Raw genomic sequence first — 21,907 nt, forward strand, 5'->3', positions numbered from 1 at the left:
TTCTTTCTTTCTTTCTTTCTTTCTTTCTTTCTTTCTTTCTTTCTTTCTTTCTTTCTTTCTTTCTTTCTTTCTTTCTTCTTTGTCAGTCATGAGGCTTGAACTCAAGGCCTGGGCACTGTCCCTGAGCCTCTCTGTGCTCAAGGCTAGCACTCTACCATTTGAGCCACAGCACCACTTCCAGCTTTTTCTGTTTATGTGGTGCTGAGGAATTGAACCCAGGTCTTCATGCATGATAAGAAAGCACTCTACCACTAAGCCACATTCCCTGCCCTCAGCCCAAATTTTACTTATGTGTAAGAGGTTTGGAGCATGAATGCTCTCCCAGGACCAGCCCAGTGTCCCAGCCTGGTTGTAGCCCAAAGCTAGGAGAGACTCAGTGAATTCTGTTTGATCTCTAGGCATAGTGTACTGGTCTGGGTAGGTTAAACCTACCCAGCACTGATGGCACTGATGGCTCACACCTCTAATACGAGGTACTCAGGAGGTTGGGATCTGAAGATCATGGTTCAAAGCCAGCCTGGGCAAGAAAGTTCATGACACTCTTATCTTCAATTAGCCACCAGAAAACTGGAAATGGAGCTGTGGCTCAAAGTGGTAGAGCTGTAGCCTTGAGCAGAAAATCTCAGGCCCAGACCCTAAGTTCAAGCTTCATGACAAAAAAAAAAAAAGAAGAAATTAAAAAATAAAAATCTGTCATTCCAAGAACTATTATCTATCATTAACGGGGGATGAAATTTTATCATCACAGACTTTGATTCCTATCATTAATCCTTAATGGGTGGAGCTGTGACTCAAGGGGTAGAGCATCAGCCTTGAATATAAAGAAGGCTAAGGTACCACCACATAGGTTCTGAGTTCAAGCCCTAGTGCTGACACCAAAAAACCAAAAACATTCTACTGTGTTTGCCGGCAAACTGATGCTGTACGCAAATCTATACTGAGTGACAGCTCTAGAGTTGTGCAAATGCCCACCCTGTGGAACTGTCCAGGTACCATCACTGGTGGCCTATTCTTCTTGGACAGATTTGAGACTATGTTGCTGGTGTTTTCAGTTTTCACATCAGCCTCTTCTTCTCTCTTATGGGTGGCAGGTGGCAGGCTTCAGCCCCACCGGCTCCCACAAGGAGGCAGGATAGGGGAATCAGTGTGAGAGTGGCCTCCATTTCTCCCCCTCTCTCTCTTATCCCCCTGGCTCTCTGCTTCTCATGACTCATACAGAGCTTTTCCCCAGCCTCACAGCTGCTTTATCAGTGACACATTAATTAGGTCCAGCGAGGCTTGGTATGCATTGGAGAGGCCCCCATGCCTCCTGGTGGGCCAAGCTTGTTCTTCCTTTTTGGGTTGTGCATCTCTTTCTCAGGAAACACCATAAATGAGGTTCCCTACCTGCGGTCCTGCTGTCTGCCGAGAATGGCAGAGAAGGGAGAGCAAGAGGAAGAGCAACCCCACGGCTGCTGGATCAGGCCAGGGGGGCTTTGCACACAGTAAAGCTCACCACACCTGTGCTGCTAGCACTGAGGTGACATTGGACCCCAAAGGTGCCCTCTGGTGGCCACAAAATTCCAGGAGTCAAAGGGGAGAGAGGCAATGGAAGCCATCAGACAGAGCTGCTCCCAGACCATTTCCAAGTAGGGAAGTCCCTTCACCCAGCTGGCTGTTAGTGAATCCGAGCTGTGTTCTCACCTGGTAGCTTCTGGACTTAGCACAGCATGTGATACATAGTAGTGCTTTGATTTCCTACAGGGCACTAGTGATTCACGCCTGTCATCTTAGCTACTCGGGAGGCTGAGATCTGAGGGTCACAATTCAATGCCAACCCCAGCAGACAAATCCATAAGACTCTTCAGTTAATCAGTCAAAAGCTGGAACTGGAGGTGTGGCTCAAGTGGTAGAGCAGCAGCGATGAGCCAAAAAGCTCAACAAGAGACAAGGCTGTGAGTTCAAACTCCCAGTACGAACACACACACACAAAAGATTCCCTGATGTATGAATTAATCCAACATGCATGAACTGAACACAGGTTACAGGCAAAGACATTGCTACTTGGTAGGCTGGTTAAGCCCACCCTAGCCTCACCCGCACAGAACTTTCAAAGTGCTTCTTTTCCAAGAGTGGAAAGTGCCACACAGGGGTGTAAGAAGATGGGGAGAGTTGAGGAACACGAAGAGAGCCTTGATCTATCATGGTCATTAGCAAGACCCATGGTAGTGGCCTGGCACATGTTTATGGGATAGAGGAATGCCTAGATGAATAGATAGATGATGGGTAGGTAGGTGGGTATAAAGATGGATGGATGAATAATGGATGGATGTGTGGATGGAGGGAGGAAGGATTGGTGGGTGGATGGATGGATGGATGGATGGGTGGGTGGGTAGATGGATGGATAGATAAATGGATGGATGATGGATGAATGCAAAATAGATGGATGGGGTGGGTGGCTGGTGGTTGGATAGATGATAGATGAATGGATAGATGGGTACGTAAATAAATAGATGAATGGGTGGATGGATGGATGGGTAGGTACACAGATAGATGGATGGGTGGTAGATATGGATGGAGGATGAGTGGATGGATAGATTGGTAGGTAGATGGATGGATGCTGAAAACTATGGGTTCTGACCCAGGCTCAGGACCGCTTCCTTTCTGACCTATTCTGCCTCCTCCTTGCTGCTTGCTGGTCCTCAAGTCCTCTCTGCTGATCTCTTCTGGACTGACAGGTTGCTGCCTTACTTGGGACCTAGAATACCAGATCTGCTTAAGCAGAGCACACTTAAGGGAGTCCAACATAAACTTCCAGAATAGCCTCCTTTTGTGTGAAGAAGGGTCAAATGCTCTCCCTCCTCCTCCTACTCTTCCTCTTCCTCTGCCCACTCCAAGAAAATCTGTCATTAACCTCCTGCCCACTGTAAGGGGCACAGTGATCAACAGAAGCCCAGCTGTTGATTAATTTTCCCAAACAGGAACAAACTACAAAGCAGCATATTGCCGAGGAGAAAATTCAATAAACAACATTTGAAACAAATTTAATAGAACATATAACTCATTACCCACCGGGCACTGCCTCACTGTGCCAGGAGGGAGGAAGGTAGAAGACTGGAGGAGAGATTTGCATCTCTTTACAAGAACTAGCTCCAAGGGTTCTGTGCTGCCAGTGGCTCCTTCAAATCAAGTTCAGGGTGTTAATAGCCAATGCTGCATCTATAATTAACAGGCCTTTGAAAGGGAGGAAGAGTTCACAGCCATCTCTGATTCACAGCATGAAGACAAGCCCCGCCCCCCTTTCCCAGCAGACATCCTCTCCTGGGATTTGTGGTGTTGGGCTGGGGAGATGGGATTGGGGTGGATATAGAAACAGCCAGACAAGCCCGGCTCTGGTGGCCCCCAAGCTACTGAGGGGCCTGAGATCTGAGGATTAAGGTTCAAAGCCAGTGTGGGCAGGCAAGTCCATGTACCCTTTTGTTGTTTGGTGGTGGTGGTTGTGGGCCTTGAACTCAGGGCCTGGACACTGTCACGGAGCTTTTCCACTCAAGGCTAGCACTCCACCACTTTGAGCCACAGCGCCACTTCTGTTTTTCTGGTGGTTCATTGGAGATGAGGAGAGTCTCACGGACTTTTCTGCCTGGGCTGGCTCTGAACCACGATCCTCAGATGTCATCCTCCTGAGTAGCTAGGATTACAGGTATGAGCTGCTGGTGCCTGGCTTGAATTTCTCCTCTGTAGGCAACTTAGTGCTTTTAGTTTGATGGTGTTTCCTGGAGGCGCAGCAGGTACTTAAGAGCCCCACGTCCCCTGGCAGGGAGGGGAAGAGTTCTCTAGGAGCTCCATTGGTAGACCCAAGGCTGGGCCCACAAGAGTGGGAGACTGGGAAGGGGCTGGGAGATAAATCCGTTCTGTCTTCAGCAACCCCAAGTGGAAAGAGGATTACACTGTGCCTACAGTTCAAACCCAGGCTGAGGCCCTGTGAGAAATGAGAGTTCTCCAGACAGCAGGGGAGCTGGCAGACCACAGTCAGGCCTGGCAGGGGAAGGAGATGGGGCCTCTGGTGCAGGCCTGTATGCTTGTTTGTCTATCCTCCTGGCCTAGCCTGTCTTTGTGGTCCTGGTACATAGGGACAACTTACTGTGTGTGTGTTATGGAGTTGTTGGTAAGAATTAAACAAGATTAGGAGGCAAAGAGTAAGTTCTATGCTGCTCTGACCTAACATGGACTCCTGGGGTCAGTTCCTTAGGTACTTCTGGTAAGGGCTATTGTATTAGCTTTCTACTGCTGCTATAACAAAGATTTAGTGGTATAAGACAACATAAGCTAGGACTTGAACTCAGGGCTTGTGCACTGTCCCTGAGCTTTTTTTTCACCCAAGGCTGGCACACTCTTATCACTTGAGCCACACTTCCACTTCTAGGCTTTTTGGTAGTTAATTGAAAATAAAGAGTCTCACTGACTTTGCTGCCTGGGCTGGCTTGGAACTGTGATCCTTAGATCTCAGCCTCCTGAGTAGCTAGGATTATAGGTGTGAGCTATTGATACCTGACTTTGATTGTCTACTTTTTTTTTTTTTTTTGGCTAGGCCTGGGGTTTTAACTCATGGCCTGGGAGATGTTCCTGAGCTTCTTTGTGCTCAAGGCTAGTGCTCTACCACTTGAGCCACAGAGCTACTTCTGGGCTTTTCTGAGAAGTTTATTGGAGTAAGAGTCTCATGGACTTTTTCTGCCTTGGCTGGCTTCGAACTACTATCCTCAGATCTCAGCCTCCTCAGTAGCTAGGATAACAGGTGTGAGTCACCAGCACCTGGCTGATCGTCTACTTTTAAGGACTCCTGTGATTGCATTAAGCCCACCTGGGAAATCCCAGCCACTCTCTCCATTAAGTCCTCTCATCTGCACATCTTTGTACATCTGCAAAGTCCTCTGTGCCATGTAAGGGACCATCCTGACAGTCTGGGAAGAGGACATGAGGACATCTTTTCTGCTTGCCACAGCACCCAGCGTGGGGCCACCTCTGATCCCCAAATTCATGCCTTCTCTTTCTAGGGAGAGATCTGTACAGTGCCCTGTGCAGCAGGGACCTATGGCCCCAACTGCTCCTCTGTCTGTAGCTGTAACAACGATGGCATCTGCTCCCCCATTGATGGCTCCTGCACTTGCAAGGAAGGTAAAGTGCCTGGCCCAAGCCCCGCCCCCAGGCCCAGGTGATTGGTCCACTTCAGGCTCTGGCAAGGCAGCTTCTACCCAATTCCCCCTTTCCACCCCCCCCCATCCCGCCCATTTCTGTTCAAGGCCAGGAGACCTGTACAGGTTCCAGTTAAGGAAAGCCAGTGCCAGGAACCTGCATGGCAGGAATGTGTAAGGGAGAGACACAAGGTAGAACTTCCAGATCCTGGGGGGGTGTGGGGGAGGGGGGAGGTTTACCTGGTAAGAGTTTGACATGAACTGGGGAGAGGTGTTGGAGCAGTGTCCGTGTTCCAAAAAGAGACACAGCCACTGCCATCAGACTGGGCCAAGCTGGGTGGAGTGGTATATACCTGGGATCTTAGTACAGGGGAGGCTGAGAGAAGGATCTGAGTTTGAGGCTAGCCTGGGCTACACAGTGAACAAAGCCTTGTCTCAAACCCAAAACAAAGCTGGTGCCAGTGGCTCATACCTATAATCCTAGCCACCAAGGAGGCTGAGATCGGAGGATCACAGTTCGAAGCCAGCCCCAGGCAGGAATGTCCATGAGACTCTTGTCTCTATTGAACCAGGAAAAAAAAAAAAGAGTTGGAAGTGGAGGTGTAGCCCACATGATACAGCACCAGCCTTAAATGGAAAAAAAAAAAAAAAAAGGTGGGGGGGCGGGGAAACAACACAGAGGCTTTGAGCTCAAACCCTAGTACTTAGCCTCCCAAAAAAGGCGTAGTCCCAGCCAAAGAAATAGCAGGAGAACCTGGCTTCTGTGCTGTCCCTGGTTCTTGGGCCAGGTCCACTTGGGCTAATCTATCAGTGGCTAGCTTCCAGGAGCTAGGTAGCCTGCAGGATCAGCCCCTGTGTGACAGATAGAGGAGGGGAGGAGGGAAATAAATACATGAAGGTGAGGGCAGCTGCCAGTGGCCACTTCAGAGAAGGGACAGCTGCCTGTCACCAACCAGCACAGGGTCCTGATGAGCTCAGCTGAGCCCCCAAGGGAGAAGAAACCTACCACTCAGCTGCTGTTCTGTGCTGGGACCCAGCTGCCTGCAGCAGAACAGACTCTTTACAGGAAGCCCTGGGCCCCAAGCTCTCCAAGACCTCTGTGCTGTGTTCTCCATGGAACATGGAGAAACAACAGCACACAGACGGAAAGCCCTGCAGAACCTGCAGAAGTGATGGTGTCCCCTTTCTGTCCCCCCCTCCCCCCAGGGTGGCAGGGCCTGGACTGTTCCCTGCCATGTCCCAGTGGGACATGGGGCCTGAACTGCAATGAGAGCTGTACCTGTGCCCACGGGGCATCCTGTAGTCCCACCGATGGCTCCTGTGCCTGTACCCCAGGCTGGCTGGGGGAGAGCTGCGAGCTGCCCTGCCCGGTGAGTTCCCTCCTCCCCCTCCCCTGGGGTGATCCTGGGAAATGCACACAAGAGAGCACTGGATGAGGTGGTGAAGTCTGCTTCAGGTTACAGCTGCTCCTTACCTCTGGGTTTTTGCTTTCCCTACCTTGGCCTCAACCTACCCATCTGTAAAATGGCAAGTCTTGGGCAGACAGAGATGCCACTCTTCCCACTGTTCATGATCAGCATGGTTGTCAGCTGTGGCCCCAGGATCATTCTCAGAAGGGCTCTGGACAGTCCCCAAGCCAGCAAAGACGCTGTGTCCTGACAGGCCACGTCCAAGTGATGTCCTGGCAATGTCTGTTTCAAGGGTCTGTACTTCCCTGATCTGGTTTTGGGGGTATTGTCCAGCAAGAACCACCCAGACTTGCTCACTGGGGGGGGTCTCCATCTTTTAAACCAACTGCTGTGAAATTGAGTGCAGATGGACTTCTGCGTCCTGGATTCAGATCCTGACTTTGCACATCCTGTTACCTTATAAGCACATGACCAGTGATAGTTACCATTTTTTTCTCCCCCCCCCCCAGGAGCAAAGAGTAAGCCACAGTCGGCCCCCACAGTGGATATGTGTCATAACCAACGACATGCATTATCATTGACTGTTTATGATGTCAGTACTTGGGTCTGAACTCAGGGCCTGGACACGCTCCCTAAGCTTTTTCACCCCAGGCTGGTGTTCTACCACTTGAGCCATGCCTCCGCTTTTGGCATTTTGGTGGTTAATTAGAGATAAGCATCTCACTGACTTTCCTGCCTAGGTTGGCTTTGAACTGTGATCCTCAGACCTTAGCCTCCTAGGTAGCTAGGATTACAGGCATGAACCACCAGTGCCTAGCTTCATTGACAGTTTAATATTAACCAAATTGTCATCATTACATTACTAATAATCTTAGCCCTCTTAACCTAGCATTAAAAAGTGGGTTAAGGGCTGGGAAGGTAGCTCAGCGGTAGAGTGCATGTCTTGCAAGCATGAGGCCCTGGGTTCGATTCCTCAGCACCACATAAACAGAAAAAGCTGGAAGTGGCGCTGTGGCTCCAGTGGTAGAGTGCTAGCCTTGAGCTGAAGAGCTGAGGGACAGCGCCCAGGCCCAGAGTTCAGGCCCCACGACTGGCAAAAAAAAAAAGTGGGTTAAGATTATCATCTTCCTCTCCAGTCCCCATTCTCTTGTTAATATGGCTAAATAGTTATTTGGAGTGACTTTATGCCCATTTTATTTTATTTATTCATTTTTATTTTGGGTCCAGTCGTGGGGCCTGAACTCTGGGCCTGGGCGCTGTCCCTCAGCTCTTCAGCTCAAGGCTAGCGCTCTACCACTTGAGCCACAGTGCCACTTCCGGCTTTTTTCTTTTTGCTTATGTGGTGCTGAGGAATCGAACCCAGGGCCTCAGGCATGCAAGGCAAGTGCTCTACCACTGAGCCACCTTCCCAGCCCCCTTATTTTTTGTGCCAGTGTTGGAGCCTCACACTCTCTCTTGTCTTTTGTTACACTCAAAGCTGGCACTCTACCACTTGAGCTTCACCTCCACATCCAGCTTTTTGCTAGTTAGCTGGAGATAAGAGTCTTCTCCGATTTGACTATGCAAACTGGCTTGGAGCATGATTTTCCTATCTCAGCCTCCTGAATAGCTAGGATTATAGGAGTGAGCCACCAGCCCCGGGGGACATGACCCTCTTAATGCCCAGTTATAAGAGGCCTTCCCACTGTGTTCCCCTTGTGGGGGTTGTGGCTCAGTTCTGTCATCCCAAACCAATAACAGCCTGGAACTTTCTGGTCATTTCTCTCCTCTCTGCTCCGCAGGATGGCACATTTGGGCTGAACTGCACCGAACATTGTGACTGCAGCCATGCTGATGGTTGCGACCCTGTCACGGGCCACTGCTGCTGCCTAGCAGGATGGACAGGTAACCTCTGCCCAGCCAGAGGACCTGGGTCCTGTGGAATTGGGCCCTTGCTCTTACACCTCTCGATAAACTTTTTGTTGTTATTGTTGATCGTGGCACTTGAACTAAGGGCCTGGGCTTTTGTGCTCAAGGCTAGTGCTTGGAGCCACAGCTCCACTTCCGCCTCTGATCCTTGGTTTTCTCATAAAGAAAATGGAAGTTAGGCACCAGCGGCTCACACCTACATAATCCTAGCTACTCAGGAGACTGAAATCTGAGGATCATGGTTCAAAGCCATCCAGGGCAGGAGAAAGTCTATGAGACTCTTATCTCCAATTAACCACCAGAAAACTGGAAATAGAGCTGTGGCTCAAAGGGGTCTCTACCACTTGAGGAAAAACAAAGTAAAAACAGAGCATGAGGCCTTGAGTTCAAGCCCCAGTACCACCATAACAAATAAAACAATGGCAGGGTACTAGTGGCAAATGCTTTTAATCCTAGCTTTAATTTTTCATTGTCTTCATTTTGAGGGAGCTGACCAGATTTTAATGACATTACACACAGTTTTTAAAGCACTAAACTTAAGTCAACCCCTGATGCCCTATCTAGAGTTCATATCTCAGCTACCAAAAACCCCACACAGACACAGACACCTCCATCACTGGAGATAGATCTGCCAGATTCTCACTGGGAAAGGGGGTCACCCCCTCCCTGCCGCATCCCTTACCCTGGGAAGCCCCTACCCTGTTTCCCAGAGAGCAGCAGCATGTCTCAGTAAAACTACACCATTTCAGGGAAGGAGGGAAGCCTGGAGGGTAAGGAGAGCGAGCTGTGTCCCTCCCTGAAGGCCTCTTCCTCCCTTCCCCTCCTGGCCGGCCAGGTGGGCCTGTGCACTGGGCTTCAAATTGGTCCCACTGCTACTCTTCTTGCTACTGCTGCATGTGTGCTGGGACCTAAGTCTTTCTCCCTCTTTCTTTCTTGGGCCTCTGTTTCCTTGTAACAAGGCAGGCATGATTTTTAAACTAATTCTGCTCTTCTTAGAGCCTCAGATAGTCATCTTCCAAAGCCCCAGCTAGTCTCCTGAGTCTCTGTTCTGTTCATCTAATGCCTAGCAGACTAGGAGCCTTTCTACCTGGGAGGAAAGCCCGCCTCAGAGCTGGGCATCCAGCCTAGGGCCTTTAAAATTCTTTCTTAGCTTTCAGGCTGAGATTTCCTCTACTTAAGCTCAGAAGGACCATAGATCTTACCCCCTGACCCTCTCCCCCTCCCTCCCTCCCTCTTTTTCTCTCCCCCTTTCCCTTCCTCTCCTTTTCTTTCTCCCTCTCTGATTCTCTCCCTCCCTTCCTCTTTCTCTCTCCCTTCACCCTCTCTTTCTCTCTTTTTCTCCTCCCTCCCTACCCAGGTACTGTGGCTTGAATCCAGGGCTTCACACTCTTATTTGGCATTTTTGTTCACAGCTGCTGCTCTACCACTGGAGCCCTACCTCTACTTCTGGCTTTTTGCTGCTTAATTGGAGAGGAGTCTCCAGGATTTGTCTGTCCCAGCAAGCTCACAATACATTACACAATCCTCAGATTTCAGCCTTCTGAGTGGCTAGAATTACAGGTGTGAGTAACGGCACCTGACTTACTTTTCCTCCTTACTGGGATATTCTATCCAGGCCCTTAGATGCTACTAATTATCAAACCGAGGCTCCTTAAAATCAGTTTGTTGGGTTCTGACTCATTTAAAACAAGTCAATAATAGTAGATTTCTTCTATACATAAGTGTATATATGATGCAAAATACATGCATTATATTGAGGACTATGATCTAAAGAATCCGAAAGAGCCTACCCACTCTCTGCCCAGGTGACTGCAATGGAGCCCAACAAGGCCCAGCAGCCCTCGGGCTAACACAGATGCGCCCCCTAAGGGTACTCATTGCTCATGTCCACTTCTCCTGGGCCAGGTGAGGTGCAAAAGGCAAGGGCCACTATCATCTTCTGTCTGGTCACGGTCTCTTCTCCCAGCTCTCCTCCACTCACCACTGACTCATGGCTGCCTGTGACCCCCCCAGGCATCCGCTGCGACAGCACGTGTCCCCAAGGTCGCTGGGGCCCCAACTGCTCCATCTCCTGCAGCTGTGAGAATGGCGGCTCCTGCTCTCCGGAGGATGGAAGCTGCGAGTGTGCCCCTGGCTTCCGAGGACCCTTGTGTCAGAGAAGTAAGTCTGAGCCCCCCCCCCCATCGAGGGACCTCAAGACCTCACACAGTGCCTCATTCCCCAGCCCTTCCCAGCCTGGGGGCTGGGCTCTGGGGACTAGTCCCCCTCTTTCTCTAGTCCTCTCCCTGCACAGGCTGCTGTTCATGGACCAAATAGCTCCTTGGTAGAAACAGGACCAAACTGCAGGTCCTGTCTGAATTACAAGGCCCAGTAGTGCATACCTGTAATCCTACCTTTTTTTTTTTCTTTTCCTTCTTCTGGTGTGTGTGTGTGTGTGTATGTCGATACTGGGGCTTCAATTTTGGGCATCATGCTCCCCTTTAGCTATTTCCCTCAAGACTAGTGCTGTACCACTTGTATCAGCCTCTACTTTTGGCTTTCTGCTGATTCACTGGAGACCAAGGACTCCTGGATTTGTCTGTCTAGGCTTGTTTTGAACAGTGATCCCCAGATCTCAGCTTCCTGTGTAACTAGGACTATAGGTGTGAGCCACCAGTGCCTGGCAATCCCAGTTGCTTGGATGCAAAGGGAGGGGAGGGGGATCATGGCCAGAGGTAGCCAAGGACTAAATTGCAAGAGCTTGTCTGAAAAAGCAATTAAAGCAAACAGTGTGGCTCAAATGGTGAAATACTAGCAAACTTGAAATCTTCAAACCCCAATACCACCACAAGACAATAATAATAATAATAAAATAAATGAATTGGGCCTTCCAAGTAGAAGATACAACTCTTTACACTCTGTGTGTGTGTGCATGTTGTGGACATGTGTGTGTACACCAATACTGGCGCTTGAATTGAGGGCCTTGCACTCTTGCTCAAGTTTTCTTGGTGCTCAAGGCTGGTACTCTATTACACGAGCCACTTCCAGCTTTGTTTGGTAGTTAATTGGAGATAAGAGTCCCAGACTTTCCTGCCTGGGCTGGCTTCAAACCTGGGATCCTCAGATCTCCAGCCTGAGCAGCTAGGATTACAGGTGTGAGCCACAGGCACCAGGATTCTTCCCACACTTTTGAAGCCCTCCCTTGGTTGCAATGTGGAACAGAAGGGGTGGTCCGACTGCGTGGGGCTCCCATTGGGTTACTGATCACCCTCTCCCTTGCACCTTCAGTCTGTTCCCCCGGATTCTATGGTCATGGCTGCGCCCAGCCTTGCCCCCTCTGCGTGCACAGCAGCGGGCCTTGTCACCACATCAGCGGTGTCTGTGAGTGCCTCCCGGGCTTCTCTGGAGCCCTCTGCAATCAAGGTACTGTCACCAGCTGGGGAAAGCACAAGGCAGGTAGGGAGGAAAGATGATGGAGTACCACATGGCAGGAGACAGTGAATGCCATTACGTAGTGAAAGGGACAGGCACAGAGAGGTAAAATGACACCTGTGGCCTCAAGGCTAACAAGTAGCAGAAATGAATTTGGACTCCGAATATGCTTTGCCAGAAGCAGGGAAAATAAACCGGACAGTGGTGGCTTACACCTGTCATCCTAGCTATTCAGGAGGCGAGATCTGAGGATCGAGGCTCAAAGCCAGCCATGGCAGGAAAGTCCTTGAGATTCTTAACTCCAAATAACTACCAGAAAACCAGAAGTGGCGCTGTGGCTCACGTAGGACAGTGCTAGCTTTGAGCAATAGAGCTCAGGCTTAACGCCCAGGTCCTGATTCAAGCCCCATGGCCCACCCAAAAAACAAAAGGCAGGGGAAAATGACATGAACAGGTACCCAGCAGAAGAGATACCTAGTGTCTGTGCTGAGTGTCAGGCACAAAGAAAGGCAAGAGAAGCTGTAGGAGCATGGGGACAGCTCTAGCATTGGCTGGAGACAGACTTCCCTGGAGCTCAGGATGCTGTCCTATATCACCCTTGACTCCATACCATCAACTCCAGGCTGCCACCACCCTCAGCAGGAGTTGGATAGGGAGGTAAAGCTCACCAAGCCGGGCGCTGGTGGCTCACGCCTATAATCCTAGCTACTCGGGAGGCTGAGATCTGAGGATCGCGGTTCAAAGCCAGCCCGAGCAGGAGAGACCGTGAGACTCCTATCTCCAATAAACCACCAGAAAACTGGAAGTGGCGCTGTAGCTCAAGTGGTAGAGCACTCGCCTTGAGCTGAAGAGCTGAGGGACAGCACCCAGGCCCAGAGTTCAAGCCCCACGACCGACAAAAAAAAAAAAGCTCACCAGTATTGGTTTGCCAACACACCAGCCATCTATATAGAAAAGCCATGCTTTGTTTTCTGTTTTGGGGGGAGGGGATGTTTATTATCCAAAGTAATTGTACAAAAACACGAGGGGTTTCAATTCAACACATCAGTTTATGAGGATAATGCATCTTGATCACTGTCGCCCTGGAAATGTCATGCTTTGTAATGTCTGCAAGTTTCTGAAGGATAAAATATTCCCACCATGGCTTCAAAGTACCAGTAGTTATTATTTGTTTATTTATTTTGTGCTGGTATTGGGGCTTTTCACTCAAGGCTGGTGCTCTACCACTTGAGACACAGCTCATCTTCTGGCTTTGGAGATAAGAGTCTCATGAATGTTTCCTGCCTGGGTTGGCTTCAAATGGTGATCCTCAGATCTCAGCTTCCTGCATAGCTAGGATTATAGGTGTGAGCCAATGGCACCTGGCTATACTAGTGGTTTTTGTGTGTGTTTGTGCAGGTGTGCACATGTGCTGGTCCTAGGTTTGAACTGAGGGCCTGGACTCTGTCCCTGAGTTTTTATACTTAATGCTGGCACTCTACCACTTGAGCCACAGCTCCATATTTGGATTTTTTGGTGGCTATTTGAAGAATAAAGCCTTGCAGACTGGATTTCCAGCCCAGACTGGCTTTGAAATAATCCTATCTCAGCCTGCTGAATATCTAGGATTACAGGCATGAGCTCCCAGCTCCCAGCTCTGCCCCACTGGGTTTTTTGTTTGCTTGTTTTTGCTAGTCCTGGGGCTTGAACTCAGGGCTGGGCCTTGTCCCTGAGCTTCTTTTGCATAAGGCTAGCACTCTACCACTTGAGTCACAGCGCTACTTCCAGCTTTTTCTGTGTATGTGGTACTGAGGAATGGAACCCAGGGCTTCATGCATGTGAGGCAAGTGCTCTACCACTAAGCCACATTTCCAGCCCACCCCAGTGTTTTAATAACACCATTCACAAAGATTCCTCACCATTAGCAAGAAGTGGGGAGGCAAAAGCTGGCCCCAACACACACCGCTCACATGTGGCTACTTAGGGCCCGATCGTCATGTGTGGATGGTCTGGGGAGGTGCAGGGCTGTGCAGGATTTTAGCTGAGCTCCAGGCCATGTAAGTGAAAGGCACAGCTTGGGAGAAGCTCAGAGACTGGACCTGGACCTGCCCAGCCAGTCGTGAATGGCTGGAGATGGAAGGGGAAGGTGGCTGATAAAAGTAGGCTGGGGCCTTGAGAACATCTTTGGATATAACCTTGAATACCAGCTGGAAGAATTTAAGGGATCAGAGGTAAATGTAGAGCTTGTGGCAATTTACAAGGTCACCTCGGCAAGGATCACATCTGGCCTCTGCTGAAATACTTCTCTTGATGGAGAGCTCACTACCTCTCAGGGGAAGCCCATTCTTTTGATGAATTATCCCTGCTGAGCTTGGCTATTTGAGTCGGGGAGGCCTGTTAATATGTATGAGTGGAAAGTTGATTCCACGATGCATTGAGGTCATGAGAAGTTTAGACCCCAGGGAAACAGATGTGACAGTTTCATTTGCTTGAAACCCTCCTAGGAGAGTTTAATCATCACCCGACAGGCTGAGGTTTACTTATTAAACATCAGAGACTCAGCCCGTCAATATAGCTAGGCCCGGTCTAAATTAGGGCCCGGGCAGCCCGAGGAGTCTCTCTCGAATCCTCGTTGTCTGATTTATTGCCCATTGGCCTAATGAGTATTTTCCACATATAGATCTAATAGAGTTTGCTATTAATGGCAACTGCCCTGGTTAAGTCTCAAACCTTGTAAAAAATTGAACTGACACTTTTCTAATGACTGGCTTTCCACCGAGTTACAAATTACAGACACTACTTGTGCAGAATCATTAAACATAGATTAAATCTATAACCAGATGTTTTCTTTGCAAGAGACCTCTATTCCCAGCCACGCTGCCCACCCACCCCTGCCTCGCTCTTGATTCAACGAAGAAGTCGACCAATTAATGTATTAGACTGATCGCATTAGCAGCTCTGCGGGTGAATGTGTCAGTCTTGTGTATGTGAGAAAAGACTTCAAAGAAAAGACTGTCCTGATAGAGACTCTTAAGAGTCTGTGTTGGGGATGGAGATTTAGAGGAGTGGGGGTAAGCTCCAGCATCCTGTTCCCCATGGAAATGAGTCTAGGGTTTGGTAGATTCCCCCATATAAAGCATCTCCCAGAGGCAAGGAAAGGGGGGATGGGTGATTTTTGATTTTTCTGCAAGCTTTGAAAGGTGAGTATGAGCTGTAAACAAGGACGGTGTGGTCATCCTGCCCATGAGAACCTGGCTGGAAATTAGGGAAACCTTTAATCAGGTTTGGTTCCTCTCCCTGTTTCAAAGGCCAAGAAACAGACAGGCTGATGTGGTTGGCTCAAAGGTACTGAGCTGCCAAGGCACTGGTAATCCTAACTACTCAGGAAGCTGAGATCTGAGGTTTAAAGCCAGCATGGGCAGGGGGAAAAAATCCATGAGATTCTAATCTTCCATGAACCACCAAAAAGCCAGTAGAGTTGCAGCTCAAGTAGTAAAGTGTCAGCTTGGAATGAAGAAGCTAAGGAATAGCACCCAGGACCTGAGTTCAACACACACACACACACACACACACACACACACACTCACACACACACACACACACACACACACACACACACACACACACACACACACACACACACTGTATGAGCCAGTAAGTTGCTGAACATTTCCAGTGCCTCAGTTTCCCCATCGGTAAGGCGGTGTTAGCCATAGAATAATGAGGACATATAATAATGACAGCATTACAAAGTTAAGTGAATTAATATTTGGGAAACATTTGCACAGTGTTGGGGTGAAGCTCAGGGCCTTGCCCAGAGTGGTACTCTGTCACTGAGCTATACCCCCAGCTTATGTGAAGCACTTCTATCCATCATGGCTTGGGTAGGGTACAGCAAGGGCAATGGGAAGCAAAGGCGCTGCACAGAGCACAGAGGAGCCACGCCCACCCCCACCACTTCCAGCCTGTCAAGTGATTCCACCCACATGCCCAGCCCCTTCCTCTGTAAGAGCTCCTAACAGTTTCCTGCAGGCTACAAGGATGGATATGAGGGACACTAAGCAGTTAGGTGCAGAAGGATGATCATGGCTGCGGCCTAGAAACCTCTGGGCACAGCTGTGGGTGGTGGCATGTGTGGGAGGGCAGGTGCCAGCCATGTCCTGTGCCCACAGTGTGTGCTGGAGGGCACTTTGGGCAGGACTGTGCCCAGCTCTGTTCCTGTGCCAACAACGGGACCTGCAGCCCCATCGATGGCTCCTGCCAGTGCTTCCCTGGATGGATTGGCAAGGACTGCTCACAGGGTAAGCCCCTCACCCTCACTGCCCACCCCATGAATGCTCCAGTCAGAACCTCTCTGCCCTGACACCTCCCACTTCAGGGCTGAAATCTCCCACTGCAGATAGCAATGCCACCTGATTCCTATTTTGCTCCCTAGCTAACATTACTAAGACTGACCATGCATATTGTTAAATGATGGTGTTAAAGATATTGATATTGTTGACAGTCCCATTAACGCTATTAATCCCAAGAATTAATTCTAACTAACTCAGCAGTCTGAGTTAGTTTGTACTGGGGCAGAGGATCAAGGTCTGGCATGCTGGAAGTGTGTGTGTGTGTGTGTGTGTGTGTGTGTGTGTCTGGCATGCTGGAAGTGTGTGTGTGTGTGTGTGTGTGTGTCTGGCATGCTGGAAGTGTGTGTGTGTGTGTGTGTGTGTGTGTGTGTGTGTAGGATCAAGGTCTGGCATGCTGGAAGTGTGTGTGTGTGTGTGCTGATTTAGGAGCTTGAACCCAGAGCCTGGGCATTGTCCCTAAGCTCTTTTGCTCAAGGCTAGCACTCTACCACTTGAGCCACAGAGTTCCACTTCTGGCTTTTTAGTGGTTCATTAGAGATAAGAGTCTCATTTGCTGCCCAGGCTGGCTTTGAACCGGGATCATCAGATCTCCACCTCCTGAGAGGCTAGGATGACAGACATGAGACACCAGCACCCAGCCATGCTAGAATTTTTATGATATTGATAAATGATGTCCTGGCCATTCCAGGCCTGGATAGTGCATGTGTTCAGACTAGGCGGGCCCGGTCTGATGCACAGATAATAGCCCCCCAGTTTAAGGGGGAAGGGACCTAGTCTCTGTCCTGTTGGATAACTTACCATCCTGATGGTGAGACGCCATCAGTCCCAGTTAGATGGCTGGGCCTGTGGGAAAGTTGGCACACACTGTAAGCTAGTGTTTACCCACATGCTTCAAATCAGCCGGTCCCCCTAGAGGGGACACACAGAAGGGCCCCCCAGGCTGGGCCACCAAGAGGCAAATAAAGGAACTCTGGGATGAGAGCCTCAAGCCCTTGACAGCCAGGAAAGGTCATCATGTCCATCCTGGCATCCTGGATCTGACGCCTGATTCCCCTTCCTTTCTCCACCTTGCCTTCCTCCTCTGCATCCCCATCCCCCACAGCATGCCCACCAGGCTTCTGGGGCTCTGCCTGTTTCCACACGTGCAGCTGTCACAATGGAGCCACCTGCAGCGCAGAGGACGGGACCTGCCACTGCACCCCAGGCTGGACGGGACTTTTCTGCACCCAGCGTAAGCCCCGCCTCCTGGCTTCAGCAACTCCCAATCCTGTGCTGCGACCTACTGGCCATCTTGGGCAGAGCCCTTGCCTATGGCCTGTCCTGAGGGAGGGAAGAGTCTGGACTCCAATGTGGGGGGTAGGGACAGGACTAAGTACTCCAACCCTCAGCCAGACCAGACTCGTCATGCACAGCAAGGAGATGGGGCCTGGCCTTTGCTTCTGAAGCTCCACATACCCCACCAGCATGGTGTGGAGGGTTCAGAAGGCACTGATTCAGGTTCTTATTGTAGCCCCTAGAGAAGTCGAGAGGGGCCCAACTGCACCCCACACTTGTTCCATCTTTCCTGCCGCCACTGTGACCTGAGATCTTGTTCCTCCAGGTTGTCCAGCAGCGTTTTTCGGAAAGGATTGTGGGCGTGTGTGTCAGTGTCAGAATGGTGCCAGCTGTGACCACATTAGTGGCAAGTGCACTTGCCGAACAGGCTTCACCGGGCGCCACTGTGAACAGAGTAAGCCAACCCAACCCGATCCTGGAGTTGGGACCAAGTCTATGGCTCCCGCAGGGAAACTGCCCCCTAGTTTTGACTTTTGTGGCTACTGCTAGGGAAACAGACTGAAATCATGCCTGAAGAATCACTTCCTCTACTTGGGGCCATGGACCTTGAAGGCAGAGCAAGTGTGAAGAGGTGATGGACTAGAGGAAGGCCAGATCTTGTTTTGTTTTTTGCCGTGCTGAGGCTTGAACTCAGGGCCTGGGCACTGTCCCTGAGCCTCTCTGTGCTCAAGGCTAGCATTCTACCACTTGAGCCACAGTGCCACTTCTAGGCTTTTCTGTGTATGTGGTACTGAGGAATGGAACCCAGGGCTTCGTGCATGCTAGGCAAGCACTCTACCACTAAGCCATATTCCCAGAGCTCAGTCATCATTCTTTTGTTTCTTTTCAGGGGAGGGTACCGGTCCTGGAGCTTGAACTTGGCACTGTCTCTGTGGTTTTGTGCTCAAGGCTAGTGCTCTACCACTTGAGCCATAGCTCTACTTTTAACTTTTCTGGTGGTTAATTGGAGATAAATCTCATGGACTTATTTGCCTGGGCTGGCTTTGAACTTTGATCCTCAGATCTCAGCCTCCTGAGGAGCTAAGATGACAGGTGGTAGCCTCCGGTGCCTGGCTCTTGGGTTCTCTTTAAAGCTCTTGTGGCATCCAGTCCAGGGAGAGTGCTGGTTAGAGGTGCTGGAGGAAGGTGTAGGGGAGAGGAAGTTCTGCCCTCTCCTCTGTTGCATCCTGCCCCACCAGGGCCATATACTCTGTCCATCCTCATATGCTGGATGCAACACCGTTGGGCTATAGGTAAACAGGCTTTTACTCTGAGTTGGAATATACCTATGGCCGCCCTTCCACAGAGCAGGAGGGGAGGACGGCTGCATCTCACTGCCTGCCCTCTGCCTGCCACACAGGATGTGCCCCAGGAACCTTTGGCTACGGGTGTCAGCAGCTGTGTGAGTGCATGAACAACGCCACCTGTGACCACGTGACTGGCACTTGTTATTGCAGCCCTGGATTCAAGGGAATCAGGTGTGACCAAGGTAATATGCAGGGGGTAGAGTACCGGGGCAAGGGCTGTGGGAAAGTGATCCCATGCGGACTCCAGAAGTTCCTACCACGTGAGTGGGTTTCTAAGGACTCCTCCCTTTATTCACTCAGAAGGGAGGGTTGGGAGACAGCAGACAGTTTAGTGTCATGGCTTCCCTGTGCTCATCCCTGGTGAGCTTCCCCCCTAAGACAAGCCAGGGCTCAGGAAAGACAGACTAGCTGCCAGGTTTTTCTTGTGCCTATGAAGTGTTCTTGGGCAGGTCATTTCCTTGAAGATAGCCATGCCCATGCAGTCTGTGTCTGTGATCACTGAGAACAATGTGGTAGTAGTTGTGTAGCCCCACTCAGCCAGCTGCTGATGGCCAAGGAGGGGTCTGGCAGCTGGGGAGCCAGAAGGTGACCCCCACACTGGACCAAGCAGCAGCAGAGGGTCTAGGCCTATACACATATAGACACAGGCAGCCCGCTAGCTAGTATTGGATGATCGTGACCCCTTGGTGGTGGTAGGTTATGGTCCCTTATTTATTTTTATTATGAAGGAGATATAGAGGGGTTACAGTTACATAAATCAGGTAATAAATACATTTCTTTTTGAGTAATGTCACCCCCTTATGGTCACCCCCTTATGGTCCCGATCTTACAATTTACCAAACTGTGGGTAGTCCCACAGCTGGTAAGCAGAGAGGTAGATTCTGGTTTTTTCCTGACTGCCAATTATTTTATGATCTTGGATGAGTTACATTAACCCATTGCTTTTTTTCATCAATGGAAAAAGAAATCATGAAGGCCTTTGTGTAAGCATGTGTGCCAAACCTGGAGCTTGAACTCAGGGCCTAGACACCGTCCCTGAGCTGCTTTTGCTCAAAACTAGCTCTCTACCACTTCAGCCACAGCTCTACTTCTGGCTTTTTGATAGTTTATTGGAGATAAGAGTCTCATGGACTTAACAACTGGGCTGGCTGTGAACTGTGATCCTCAGATCTCAGCCTCCTGAATAAGATTACAGGCATGAGCCACTGGCACCCAGCTGTAAAGGCCGTTTTCATTGTTTCACATACATACAACTTTCTCCCCTTGTAGGAGTTTGAGCAACTGAGGCACAGTGAGGGTTGGGGGTCACGTGGGTTTTCTAACTCCAGATCCAGGAGAAGGGAAGAGCAAGCAGGCTGGCCCTAGGCTCAGATCCTCCCTCTCCCCGCAGCTGCCCTCATGATGGAGGAGCTGAATCCGTACACCAAGATCAGCCCGGCTCTGGGCACAGAGCGGCACTCGGTGGGCGCCGTCACGGGCATCGTGCTGCTCTTATTCCTAATCGTGGTGCTACTGGGCCTATTCGCCTGGCGCCGGAGGCGACAGAAAGAGAAGGGCCGGGACCTGGCTCCCCGTGTCTCCTATACCCCTGCCATGCGGATGACCAGCACCGACTACTCCCTGTCAGGTAAGCTGAGTGTGGCACTCCCCATGCCTCGTCCACACACATAATGCAGAAGGGCCACATCGTGTGTGTGTGGGGGGGCGCTGGGGGTTACTGTGGATGGCACAGTTAACCTCTCTGCTGGATCATCATGAGGATAGGGAACAGGGTGTTTCCTGCAGCCTCAGCTGAGCAGCTGATGTAGGAGGCCCTGTTAGTGGAATTAAGGTAGCAAAGTTTGACCAGCACTAAGACAATGTGGGAGGAAGCTGGAGGGGGTCAGCCTGGGGCAGCTGGCCAGATGCTTCCTCTCCAGTGAGCCCTGGGCTGGTGCTGTGATGACAAAGACAGGCTTAATATAAACAGTAAAAGGCAAAATGCTCTGAACCCTAGAGTCTCTTGGTCACAGACGTCTGCATAGGCCGGCCTGGGTGAGCACAGGATTGTTAGATCTCCCTAGCTGGCTGGCTTCCAGCCTCCTGAACCATTCCTACTAAGTGCTGCATGCGATATACCACGGCAGGAATGGCAGCACAGACGGAGGTGCCCCAAGTGCAGATCTTGTCCCCTGGGTTTCAGCCAAAGCCAACATCTGCTTTGTGTGTGTGTGTGTGTGTGTGTGTGTGTTCTTCTATAATGAGAACTGAAGGATGGATTTTCCCATGCATTCCTTGGGCATTCCCCCAGGCCTGTGGAGGTTTTTTTCTGGACTCCTGAGGAACAGGAACAAAATGCTTTGACCCTAGGAAAGAAGCAAGGGCAAGAGTTACCCCAGACCTAAATGAAAGCCCGGGGACATGGAAGCCTGCGGAGCCCACATTCCTCCACAGGATGGAAGCACCACAGGCTCTCTGTAGACAGGGGCACAGTGAACTCCAGGAAGCTTGGGGGTAGGGGAGTTTCAGGTGTCATTTTGCAGGGTACAATCAATCAACATCCCAGCCCTTGTACTATTTTTTTTTTGGGGGGGTGTCTCATGCCAGCGCAGGTATATGATGGAATATGGCACCTTGTTCTCTTCCTAGATTTGTCTCAAAGTAGCAGCCAGGCCCAGTGCTTTTCCAATGCCAGCTGCCACTCACTGGCGTGCGGGGGGCCTGCCACCAGCCAGGCCAGCACTCTGGACAGGAACAGCCCCACCAAGGTACCGGGTCCCTGATTCCCCAGCTTCCACTGTTCTTTGAGCCCTCCCCTTTGCTCAGGAAAGAAACACACCCCCACTTACAAACAGGGAGTCGGGCAAGTATGCAGTCTCCTGGACAGGTCCTTCCCTGACAGCTCCCAGCATAACCTAGCTGATAATATAGCTAGATGTCCTTGGCCTAGTTGTCTCAGTCTGTATGTGAAGATAACGGAGTACACCGTGTAATGTGCCAGAATCTGTATCAAGATGATTGAGAGGCTGGGAAATTACTTTTGTAATCCTTGCTGCTACTTGGGAGGATCAGGGTTCAGA

At 50.4% G+C, this 21,907-nt stretch overlaps 1 protein-coding gene across 1 annotated transcript in view; it reads left to right on the plus strand.

The window, feature by feature from the left end:
- Positions 1–21,907, plus strand: part of Megf11 (multiple EGF-like-domains 11) — a 190,604-nt gene that overhangs the window by 154,200 nt on the left and 14,497 nt on the right. Inside the window, exons 10-19 of the mRNA XM_013010020.1 lie at positions 5,031–5,151; positions 6,375–6,538; positions 8,359–8,461; positions 10,499–10,645; positions 11,753–11,887; positions 16,048–16,176; positions 17,330–17,458; positions 17,828–17,956; positions 18,902–19,030; positions 20,239–20,475. Of these exons, the coding sequence (XP_012865474.1) occupies positions 5,031–5,151; positions 6,375–6,538; positions 8,359–8,461; positions 10,499–10,645; positions 11,753–11,887; positions 16,048–16,176; positions 17,330–17,458; positions 17,828–17,956; positions 18,902–19,030; positions 20,239–20,475 (1,423 nt within the window). The remainder of the gene's footprint in view (positions 1–5,030; positions 5,152–6,374; positions 6,539–8,358; positions 8,462–10,498; positions 10,646–11,752; positions 11,888–16,047; positions 16,177–17,329; positions 17,459–17,827; positions 17,957–18,901; positions 19,031–20,238; positions 20,476–21,907) is intronic.

This window comes from Dipodomys ordii, unplaced genomic scaffold, assembly GCF_000151885.1.
Source record: "Dipodomys ordii isolate 6190 unplaced genomic scaffold, Dord_2.0 Scaffold11, whole genome shotgun sequence".
NCBI classification, from domain to species: domain Eukaryota; kingdom Metazoa; phylum Chordata; class Mammalia; order Rodentia; family Heteromyidae; genus Dipodomys; species Dipodomys ordii.